Genomic DNA, 12,455 nt, shown 5'->3' with positions numbered 1-12,455 from the left:
AAATTCTCGCAGTATCGGTATCGGCATCAGTATCGCTTAAATTTAAAGAAAAAATATCGGTATCGCATCAAAAAAATGTGGTAGCCCATCCCTTTCCCCCAGTCCTTATCAGAACTGCCTCAACTTTATCTATTTTTTAAGTCTACTTAAATTCTAAAACATATTTCTTCTCTTTGGCATTTAATATTCTTTGACCTGGTATGCTATGATGAACCTTATCCATTTTACAGTGTGTTTTTATAGTCTTGTATTCACCTGTTTTGTCTTGCAATAGTTTGTACAGCACTTTGGTCGACTTTGGTTGTTTTAGATATGCTTTATAAATAAACGTTGTATTGTATTGTTGTAGCTGTGTTGCTTGGCACCGTTGTACAGATAGCTTCAGTTGAAGGTGAATCTCTTTTTAGACAGCGTGCCAATATCAAGTCTTCTTTCGTGCTTGAATGAACAAAAACGTACAACATGCCATAAAGCACATTTTGTCGAGTACCTTAATAACCACAGACTTCAACGAGTAAAATAAGTCTTAAATGAATGCATAGAGTTAGGAAAATGGGAAACGTGTCAGATCTTACAGGTGGGTCTTAACAGGATTTCATTACTTGCAGTGTACACTTTTTTTTACTTGCCTTTCAGTATCTGGTGGTGTTTTTTCACTGAAGTCTGACATTTCTTCTTGGGATTGGTCACTCTTTACAGACACAGGTGATCCTGATCTTTCCCTACAGAAATTAAACAGAGCAGAGAGATTAACATTGAATTAAAGGAAAAACCTTAGGGTGTACTCTCACTAGGCAATCTGAACTGTACCCGAGCACGTTTGACCCCAGGGCATGGTTCTTTAACAGTCCCTGGCTCGCTTGGAAGAGGTGGGCCAGAGCACAGTGCGATTATAGGGATTATTTTATTTACAATTCAGCATGTAATGCATGGTTTATATATAAAGAAAGTAAGAATAAGAGCTCCTTTTCCACAACAAACTTAGTGTTATGATTCTGCCTTCTCTTGTCTTGATTTTCTGGTCTAGGGGCAGAATCATGACAGACCCACGTGTTTTATGTGGAGAGAAGCATGTTATTGTCAATCTGGATTTAATATGCATTCTCTCCAGTCTCGTCCTTTGGCCCCGCCCCTCTTGTTTCTAGTATACCTTTCCTCCTGTGTCTCATTCCCCACACCTGCCCATCGTTATCTCCTTTGTTAGTCTCCCTATTTAATGCCCTCTTGTCTATTGTCTTGTGCTCGTTCGTTGTACTTGTTACCTTGTCCTAGAAGCCTTGTCCTGAGAAATACTTTTAAGTATATTCTAGTCTTTGTGAGTGTTCGTTTTAGTCTTAGTGATTTATAGTTGAGTTCTTGTTGAGTGTTTAGTTTTCAGTTTATCGTGTTTGTTACTGTGTACTCTGTTTTGTTAACCCCTCGTGGGTTTTTGTTTTCTGTTTATATATATATATTAAAGTCCTTGTGTTAACCCCTTCATCCCCCCTGCCTGCAATTGGGTTCTTCATCCACGTTCACGACATACAGTATATTCTAAGTTTCTTAATCGCTTCCGACACCTCGCAAACAGCCTTTATATAATCACCTTAACACACAGAAGGTTGCTGGTTCTAATCTCAGTGCCAGCAGGTCATGACTGAAGGGCCCTTGAGCAAGACACCTTACCCCTGATTGCTCTGCAGTAATGTGACACTGTATAAAAAACTACTTGTAAGTCGCTTTGGCTAAAAGCGTCTGCCAAATGAATAAATGTAAATGTAAATGTAGGACATATTGCTATTTACCTCCATGAAGAGACTGATGCTATACTGTGTGTGGAACTGAATTTCAGCTGAGCATTTAGATATAATTCATTTTACTCGACAAAGCATATGAAACAATATAAAAATGACGACTATGCTGACTTGAGTGTGGACTATGCATGTTCAAAACAGAGTAATCCAAAGAACACAGCTATAGTGTCCGGGTAATGGGGTGCAGGTGTGAGAGTCATAGATCTTTGGGAGCATTGCAAAAGAACATCCTGGGGGAAAAAACAGGGAAAAACCGACAAGGGGACACACAGGAGTGTTACAGATTACAGATGATCCTGATCTTTCACTAATGACATTAAAATCAAAGAGAACAATATTATATGGTTCGGATTTTGTTTACTTTTTTGCTTGCCTCCATCAGTGTTTAAACTGCGTCAAAGCTCTTGGGGGTCCCTGACAGTAAAAGCAACGATACATTTTTATCACCATCACACGAACATTTTAAGCGTGATCAATCTCCGGATAATGTTAATTAAGAATATGAAAATAATCCACATGAACCAATGGAAGATAAGAAAAACTAATGTCATTCCTTTGGCCGAGAGCAGAAAGGTAGCCTTCTCCTCAAAGGCAGAGTTCATTATTGCAAGGGAGTGCAAAATAATCTCTGGGAAATGCCAAAGTTTTCTAAGGGACCAAAATTATTCTTGCAAAGGAAAGCAATGATTCAGGGGAGAGCAAAAACTTTGAAATATTTTTTACAAATAAGGGACATTAAAGTGTTGTTTAAGCACTCACCTCTGCTGATTCTAGGTTACTACAAGTTACCAGGGCCCGTCTTAAAAACCGAGAGTTTCTTTCTGTTGTTGGCCCTAAATTGTGGAAGTCTCCCGGTAGGGATGTGCACATCGATGCTATAGTATCGATATATCGACACTCGAAAGCTACTGTTTAGGTATCGATATTTCATAAAAAGTATCGATATCTTAATTAGGGCATGACTAAATGTTATTAAAGCTGTGCAGTGTTTATGCCAATTGGTGACAGTGTATATAATGTTAAAACTTTCCAGCTGGCTGTGCGTGCGTGCAGTCTGTAGCACGATGACGTAGTGGACTTTACCCATACGTAATGGTTGTTATACCACGCATGCACGCTGGTGTATTTTGATGGTGCAGCGCGAGTTGTGTGGTCAAGTGGACGACGCATTCATTTTAAACAGAGCGGCACGATGGCAGAGAGGAAGCATAGCGTGGTGTGGTGTTATTTTTCTACATTTGAAAAGTGGCACACAGCAATAATACTAGCAACCTTTTTAAACATTTACAAACGACACACCCTGAAACTAATAAAGAGGCTGAACGAAACCAAGCTGCCCGTGCCCAGTCTTCCTCTGTCCCACAAAAGACGTTACAGGAGACTTTCCAGGGAGGCAAAACTTATCCAGGTACAAAGAGCTGGTCATTAGTTAACTTATTACGTGTAATCCCTTGTCACTTGGTACAAATAGGCAAATAAAAATAAGTGTGTTTGTGTGCGCACACAAATGAAAGTTTGCAAAAACATATCTCCATAAAAAAAATATCAATCATGTTTTTATTACGTTTTTATGTTTTTCTATAGCTTATACATTTCGTTACACTGTACTTGTATGTGTGTAATGACAATAAATTGAATCCAATTACTTAATCAAAACAAATCCACTGTAGTTTGATTGAAATTAATTGGAATTCAAATGATTTTATTTACATAAACAGTTATCTGTTTATGCAAATAAAATCTTCAAGTACTGTAATATTACCAATTAATAAGAGAATCATATATATATATAATAAGACAGAATGGTCTGTTTAAAATAACATATCTATGTTGATAGCAATTTAGTTAATTGAGTTATGTTGGTTAATACTGTATGTAATAGTTCAGTAGAGTAAGTGTAACAGCTTAAGAAAAATGGCCTGTTTAAAATGACAGTGAAAATATGCAGTTAACGTTGTTAGGATTTGTTTATTTTATTAGGATTTATGGTATTTCATCATAATTTTTGGAAGAATGTGGTTTAAAAATTTTAATCTCTTGTTAAATTAACCTTTTATAATAAGTATGTTATTAATGGCCAGTACAAGTCGTAATTTGCCTTTAATTTTAATTATATTCTATTATAAAATGTAAAATTCTCGCAGTATCGGTATCGGCATCAGTATCGCTTAAATTTAAAGAAAAAATATCGGTATCGCATCAAAAAAATGTGGTAGCCCATCCCTTTCCCCCAGTCCTTATCAGAACTGCCTCAACTTTATCTATTTTTTAAGTCTACTTAAATTCTAAAACATATTTCTTCTCTTTGGCATTTAATATTCTTTGACCTGGTATGCTATGATGAACCTTATCCATTTTACAGTGTGTTTTTATAGTCTTGTATTCACCTGTTTTGTCTTGCAATAGTTTGTACAGCACTTTGGTCGACTTTGGTTGTTTTAGATATGCTTTATAAATAAACGTTGTATTGTATTGTTGTAGCTGTGTTGCTTGGCACCGTTGTACAGATAGCTTCAGTTGAAGGTGAATCTCTTTTTAGACAGCGTGCCAATATCAAGTCTTCTTTCGTGCTTGAATGAACAAAAACGTACAACATGCCATAAAGCACATTTTGTCGAGTACCTTAATAACCACAGACTTCAACGAGTAAAATAAGTCTTAAATGAATGCATAGAGTTAGGAAAATGGGAAACGTCAGATCTTACAGGTGGGTCTTAACAGGATTTCATTACTTGCAGTGTACACTTTTTTTTACTTGCCTTTCAGTATCTGGTGGTGTTTTTTCACTGAAGTCTGACATTTCTTCTTGGGATTGGTCACTCTTTACAGACACAGGTGATCCTGATCTTTCCCTACAGAAATTAAACAGAGCAGAGAGATTAACATTGAATTAAAGGAAAAACCTTAGGGTGTACTCTCACTAGGCAATCTGAACTGTACCCGAGCACGTTTGACCCCAGGGCATGGTTCTTTAACAGTCCCTGGCTCGCTTGGAAGAGGTGGGCCAGAGCACAGTGCGATTATAGGGATTATTTTATTTACAATTCAGCATTTAATGCATGGTTTATATATAAAGAAAGTAAGAATAAGAGCTCCTTTTCCACAACAAACTTAGTGTTATGATTCTGCCTTCTCTTGTCTTGATTTTCTGGTCTAGGGGCAGAATCATGACATACCCACGTGTTTTATGTGGAGAGAAGCATGTTATTGTCAATCTGGATTTAATATGCATTCTCTCCAGTCTCGTCCTTTGGCCCCGCCCCTCTCGTTTCTAGTATACCTTTCCTCCTGTGTCTCATTCCCCACACCTGCCCATCGTTATCTCCTTTGTTAGTCTCCCTATTTAATGCCCTCTTGTCTATTGTCTTGTGCTCGTTCGTTGTACTTGTTACCTTGTCCTAGAAGCCTTGTCCTGAGAAATACTTTTAAGTATATTCTAGTCTTTGTGAGTGTTCGTTTTAGTCTTAGTGATTTATAGTTGAGTTCTTGTTGAGTGTTTAGTTTTCAGTTTATCGTGTTTGTTACTGTGTACTCTGTTTTTTTAACCCCTCGTGGGTTTTTGTTTTCTGTTTATATATATATATTAAAGTCCTTGTGTTAACCCCTTCATCCCCCCTGCCTGCAATTGGGTTCTTCATCCACGTTCACGACATACAGTATATTCTAAGTTTCTTAATCGCTTCCGACACCTCGCAAACAGCCTTTATATAATCACCTTAACACACAGAAGGTTGCTGGTTCTAATCTCAGTGCCAGCAGGTCATGACTGAAGTGCCCTTGAGCAAGACACCTTACCCCTGATGCTCTGCAGTAATGTGACACTGTATAAAAAACTACTTGTAAGTCGCTTTGGATAAAAGCGTCTGCCAAATGAATAAATGTAAATGTAAATGTAGGACGTATTGCTATTTACCTCCATGAAGAGACTGATGCTATACTGTGTGTGGAACTGAATTTCAGCTGAGCATTTAGATATAATTCATTTTACTCGACAAAGCATATGAAACAATATAAAAATGACGACTATGCTGACTTGAGTGTGGACTATGCATGTTCTCTACATTATTATGTGGAGGCTGCTTTATTAACGTTTTTTTAATGAATGTTCATGCCATGAGGAAAAAAATATACAAACAACACAACATTCAGGCTCATCAGACAGCTCTAGAAATTGAAGCCCAGAAAGAAAAAGAGATCCTCCCAACACTAACAGAGAAGGTAAACGATGCTCTTGTTAGAGAAACAGCCAACAGTCTACTTTGTGGCAAAAGAAAGATTAGCATTCAGTAAAATGAGCAGACTGATTATGCTACAAGTGGTCAGTGGAGGAAAAATGGGCCCTTCACACCGATCAGTTCATATGTGTATCACAATGATAGAACACTTTGCCACTAAAATGTAAAGGTCAATGATATCTGCATTGAAGTCCAATGATTCTTTTGTGAGTTTGACAGTTGATGAAAGCAGTAACTTTGGCAACTGCTATTAAATAATTTACTTGAGAGCAGATGTGACAGGTGTGAAAACATATTTTTGGAGTTAGATAGGGGAACAACAGCCAATGCATTGTATCAAGCTCTCAAGAACACACTTTTGACGGCAGGTTTGGAAAATTTATATATAAAATCACTCCTGTTCAGCATTGCCACAGATGCAGCATCAGTCATGATAGGAAGAGAGAGTAGACTGATTGCAAAGTTGAGAAAAGACTTCCATTCATTGAAGAGTATTTATTGTCTCGCACACAAGCTAGAGTTGGCTTTGCATGATACATGTGTAGTGAAGTGCCGCTGTTGGGTGGTGCCCTCTCTGCGTGTGTCAACTCCGCCAGGCCTGCATGCGGTCCCATCATTTGTCCGTAGCAGACAAGGCTTTCTTTCTTTTTGACCATCTAGAGGGGGAGGCACGTGATGAGATCAAGTATAGGTCTGTTGGGGTTGGCGGGAAGATCCCGAGAAGATTATTACGGCTCTGAAAGAAGAAATCATATGTTGCCTTGCAGGAGGTCTTTTATTCCAGGAGGCAACATTCCTGTCTCCCCCGCTTGCCAGTGAGACTGGGCGGTTGTGGAGAGGCTGCAGAGGCTGGAGAGTGGTTCGTGGCGATGCCCACAACACCGATCTGCAGAGGACCACTCTCTGGTATCGCTACCAACGGAGATGAGTAAACTGGGTTTGATGAGGTCGCAGACTCCGAACGCGCTGCGGCAGTTAACCACACGGCGTCGAAGTCCAACGGCCTCATCGCCCTCATCTCCGAGCGAGAGAGCGGCTCTCTGAGACCGGCGTTGAAAAGCACCGCTAGCTCCCTCTCCCCGAACGCACCTTGTTCCGCGATGTCCAGGAACCTCTCCACATACTCGTCCACAGTCTCACTTCCCTGGCGAAGACTGCAGAGGCGACGGGCCAAGCTGGACCGGTCAGTGTCCATGCTGCTGCTGGGTTCTGTGGTGGCTCGTTCGTTCTGTTATGAATCACAGAGGGAGAACCCAATTGCAGGCAGCGAAACGGGGATGAAGGGGTTAACAAGGACTTTAATAATATAAAACAGAAAACAAAAACCCACGAGGGGGTAACAAGACAGTACACAATAACTAACACCATAAACTGAAAACTAAACACTCAACTATAAAACACTAAGACTAAACAAACACTCACAAAGACTAGCATAAACTTCAACATCTCTAGCTAAGGCTTCAAGGACAAGGTAACAAGTACAGGCATACAAGTACAACGAACGAGCACAAGACAATAGACAAGAGGGCATTAAATAGGGGAACAAACACAGGATAATTACTAAGGGGCAGGTGAAGGTAATGAAACACTAATGGGAAGGCTAACGAGACAAAAGGCGGGAAACACTGACGAGACACGAGAAAGCACATGGCATGTCAGAATCAGAACAAAGCCATGTCTTTCTCACACAAAACCTAAGGCTATGCCATGACTCCGCTGCAAGACCAAGAATAAACATGACATGATAGCGGAATCATGACAATCGACACTCGAAAGCTACTGTTTAGGTATCGATATTTCATAAAAAGTATCGATATCTTAATTAGGGCATGACTAAATGTTATTAAAGCTGTGCAGTGTTTATGCCAATTGGTGACAGTGTATATAATGTTAAAACTTTCCAGCCGGCTGTGCGTGCGTGCAGTCTGTAGCACGATGACGTAGTGGACTTTACCCATACGTAATGGTTGTTATACCACGCATGCACGCTGGTGTATTTTGATGGTGCAGCGCGAGTTGTGTGGTCAAGTGGACGACGCATTCATTTTAAACAGAGCGGCACGATGGCAGAGAGGAAGCAAAGCGTGGTGTGGTGTTATTTTTCTACATTTGAAAAGTGGCACACAGCAATAATACTAGCAACCTTTTTAAACATTTACAAACGACACACCCTGAAACTAATAAAGAGGCTGAACGAAACCAAGCTGCCCGTGCCCAGTCTTCCTCTGTCCCACAAAAGACGTTACAGGAGACTTTCCAGGGAGGCAAAAATTATCCAGGTACAAAGAGCTGGTCATTAGGTTATTACGTGTAATCCCTTGTCACTTGGTACAAATAGGCAAATAAAAATAAGTGTGCTCAAGGGCGCGAGAAGGGTGAATCCACCTCGACCGCGCTCTGTACCCTCTTGGGACCTTAACGTGGTCCTACAGGGCCTTGGTACGGCCCCGTTTGAGCCCCTCGGAGTTGCCAGTCTCCCTCATCTGTCGATGAAAGCTGCACTCCTGACGGCGCTCGCCTCTGTCAAGAGGGTGGGGGACCTACAGGCATTTTCCGTGTCCCAAGGGTGCCTAGAGTTCGGGCCCGGCGATTCTCACGTTGTCTTGAGACCCCAGCCCAGTTGCGTGCCCAAGGTTCCCACCACTCCCTTCCGGGACCAGGTGGTGAACCTGCAGGCGCTCCCCGCAGGGGAGGAAGACCCAACCTCTAATGTGTTGTGTCCAGTACGCGCGCTGCGCCTCTATCTGGACCGCACACGGAGCCTAAGAAGCTCCGAGCAGCTCTTTGTCTGTTACGGAGGACAGCACCCGGGGGGGGCTGTCTCCAAACAGAGATTGGCGCACTGGATTGTGGATGCCATCACGGTGGCATACCAGTCCCAAGATCGCCCGTGCCCGCTTGCAGTGACGGCCCACTCCACTCGGAGTGTGGCCTCCTCGTGGGCACTGGCACAAGGCGCCTCTCTAGCAGACATCTGCAGTGCTGCGGGTTGGGCTACGCCCAGTACCTTCGCAAGGTTTTACAATCTTCGCGTGGAACCAGTAGCAGCCCATGTCCTCAACGCCCCCGGTGTGTAGGACGGACTCCTGTTCTGGGCGTACGCCTGCGAAAGCGCCTTCTCCCCTGTCCAGGTGAGACTAGTGCGTTATTTGGCCTCCCTACTTTCCCCTCTCGGGCGAAGTATAGGCATTCCATCCATCCATCACTAAGCATTGCACTTGGTAACAGACTGAGCGGAGCCGTCTGTTAGAACCAGGTCCATTATAGGTAGAGTCTTCCCTGCTCAGGCAGACCCCTGTATTAGGACTAGTACCCCATACGTAGTGACTCCCCTCTGGGTCGTCCCGTGTGTTGAATTCCTCACTCAGGATTTCCCGATTGGTGAATCTGTGACCTCCCCGCCGGTGGTATCCCACCTGGATTGTTCCCCTATTCGGGCTAACACCTTTCCGCATGATGTTCTCCCGGCCGGGGAGACCATGTTAGTATCTCCACATGTAACCTCCCCTCCAGGTAGGATGTGGCCTCCGTAACACACTCTTCTAAGAGGAGAGCAGTGTTCCCCAGTGTTCGGCTCCGGACAGCTCCTCGCTACTAGAGGCGTACGCCACTGTCCGTGAGGCCGGCAGTAGAGGCTTCTCAGTATGACAAATACTATGTGGCTGGAAGATTACGTCTCGCGGTAGCACTCTTGTGACTCGCTAGCCCAGTCAGGGTCGCTCCGCTAGAGGTTGTGATGTCGGTGTAAGCGCTGTGGCGTTTAAGATTGATCCCCAGTCAGTCTCTCACAACGTCGAGAGACCGACTGAAGGGGAACGTCTCGGTTACGTCTGTAACCTCGGTTCCCTGATGGAGGGAACGAGACGTTGTGACTTCATGCCACAACGCTGCACCGAATCACTGCAGTGAACGTTCCAGGTTCCTCAGTACAAAGGGTAAGTGAATGACCGCCGCCATCTTCCTTTATACCCGTATGCACGGGGCGGAGACTGGCGTGCGCGTGCCTTTTGCCAAGCCCATTGGCGTTTTATAATTAATTATCTCGGAGAAGGTAGGTTCTCAAGATCAAACCCCAGTCAGTCTCTCACAACGTCTCGTTCCCTCCATCAGGGAACCGAGATTACAGTCGTAACCGAGACGTTTTGTCTTGCAATAGTTTGTACAGCACTTTGGTCGACTTTGGTTGTTTTAGATATGCTTTATAAATAAACGTTGTATTGTATTGTTGTAGCTGTGTTGCTTGGCACCGTTGTACAGATAGCTTCAGTTGAAGGTGAATCTCTTTTTAGACAGCGTGCCAATATCAAGTCTTCTTTCGTGCTTGAATGAACAAAAACGTACAACATGCCATAAAGCACATTTTGTCGAGTACCTTAATAGCCACAGACTTCAACGAGTAAAATAAGTCTTAAATGAATGCATAGAGTTAGGAAAATGGGAAACGTGTCAGATCTTACAGGTGGGTCTTAACAGGATTTCGTTACTTGCAGTGTACACTTTTTTTACTTGCCTTTCAGTATCTGGTGGTGTTTTTTCACTAAAGTCTGGCATTTCTTCTTGGGATTGGTCACTCTTTACAGACACAGGTGATCCTGATCTTTCCCTACAGAAATTAAACAGAGCAGAGAGATTAACATTGAATTAAAGGAAAAACCTTGGGGTGTACTCTCACTAGGCAATCTGAACTGTCCCCGAGCACGTTTGACCCCAGGGCATGGTTCTTTAACAGTCCCTGGCTCGCTTGGAAGAGGTGGGCCAGAGCACAGTGCGATTATAGGGATTATTTTATTTACAATTCAGCATTTAATGCATGGTTTATATATAAAGAAAGTAAGAATAAGAGCTCCTTTTCCACAACAAACTTAGTGTTATGATTCTGCCTTCTCTTGTCTTGATTTTCTGGTCTAGGGGCAGAATCATGACAGACCCACGTGTTTTATGTGGAGAGAAGCATGTTATTGTCAATCTGGATTTAATATGCATTCTCTCCAGTCTCGTCCTTTGGCCCCGCCCCTCTCGTTTCTAGTATACCTTTCCTCCTGTGTCTCATTACCCACACCTACCCATCGTTATCTCCTTTGTTAGTCTCCCTATTTAATGCCCTCTTGTCTATTGTCTTGTGCTCGTTCGTTGTACTTGTTACCTTGTCCTAGAAGCCTTGTCCTGAGAAATACTTTTAAGTATATTCTAGTCTTTGTGAGTGTTCGTTTTAGTCTTAGTGATTTATAGTTGAGTTCTTGTTGAGTGTTTAGTTTTCAGTTTATCGTGTTTGTTACTGTGTACTCTGTTTTGTTAACCCCTCGTGGGTTTTTGTTTTCTGTTTATATATATATATTAAAGTCCTTGTGTTAACCCCTTCATCCCCCCTGCCTGCAATTGGGTTCTTCATCCACGTTCACGACATACAGTATATTCTAAGTTTCTTAATCGCTTCCGACACCTCGCAAACAGCCTTTATATAATCACCTTAACACACAGAAGGTTGCTGGTTCTAATCTCAGTGCCAGCAGGTCATGACTGAAGGGCCCTTGAGCAAGACACCTTACCCTTGATTGCTCTGCAGTAATGTGACACTGTATAAAAAACTACTTGTAAGTCGCTTTGGATAAAAGCGTCTGCCAAATGAATAAATGTAAATGTAAATGTAGGACATATTGCTATTTACCTCCATGAAGAGACTGATGCTATACTGTGTGTGGAACTGAATTTCAGCTGAGCATTTAGATATAATTCATTTTACTCGACAAAGCATATGAAACAATATAAAAATGACGACTATGCTGACTTGAGTGTGGACTATGCATGTTCAAAACAGAGTAATCCAAAGAACACAGCTATAGTGTCCGGGTAATGGGGTGCAGGTGTGAGAGTCATAGATCTTTGGGAGCATTGCAAAAGAACATCCTGGGGGAAAAAACAGGGAAAAACCGACAAGGGGACACACAGGAGTGTTACAGATTACAGATGATCCTGATCTTTCACTAATGACATTAAAATCAAAGAGAACAATATTATATGGTTCGGATTTTGTTTACTTTTTTGCTTGCCTCCATCAGTGTTTAAACTGCGTCAAAGCTCTTGGGGGTCCCTGACAGTAAAAGCAACGATACATTTTTATCACCATCACACGAACATTTTAAGCGTGATCAATCTCCGGATAATGTTAATTAAGAATATGAAAATAATCCACATGAACCAATGCAAAATAAGAAAAACTAATGTCATTCCTTTGGCCGAGAGCAGAAAGGTAGCCTTCTCCTCAAAGGCAGAGTTCATTATTGCAAGGGAGTGCAAAATAATCTCTGGGAAATGCCAAAGTTTTCTAAGGGACCAAAATTATTCTTGCAAAGGAAAGCAATGATTCAGGGGAGAGCAAAAACTTTGAAATATTTTTTACAAATAAGGGACATTAAAGTGTTGTTTAAGC

At 42.0% G+C, this 12,455-nt stretch overlaps 2 protein-coding genes across 2 annotated transcripts in view; one reads left to right on the top strand and one right to left on the bottom strand.

Moving 5' to 3' along the window:
- The window catches only part of LOC306895610 (NACHT, LRR and PYD domains-containing protein 3-like), a 183,581-nt gene that overhangs the window by 113,776 nt on the left and 57,350 nt on the right, over window positions 1-12,455 (top strand). The window lies entirely within an intron of this gene.
- LOC306895609 (uncharacterized protein) overlaps window positions 1-12,455 on the bottom strand; it is an 85,752-nt gene that overhangs the window by 56,593 nt on the left and 16,704 nt on the right. The window contains exons 4-6 of the mRNA XM_079458979.1: window positions 10,539-10,631; window positions 4,553-4,645; window positions 630-722 (exon numbers count right to left, since the gene is read on the bottom strand). Of these exons, the coding sequence (XP_079315105.1) occupies window positions 630-722; window positions 4,553-4,645; window positions 10,539-10,631 (279 nt within the window). The remainder of the gene's footprint in view (window positions 1-629; window positions 723-4,552; window positions 4,646-10,538; window positions 10,632-12,455) is intronic.

The sequence above is a fragment of the Barbatula barbatula genome (assembly GCF_947034865.1).
Source record: "Barbatula barbatula genome assembly, chromosome: 6".
In the NCBI taxonomy this organism is placed as follows: Eukaryota; Metazoa; Chordata; class Actinopteri; order Cypriniformes; family Nemacheilidae; genus Barbatula; species Barbatula barbatula.
This window is presented reverse-complemented; position numbering and strand designations above follow the sequence as displayed.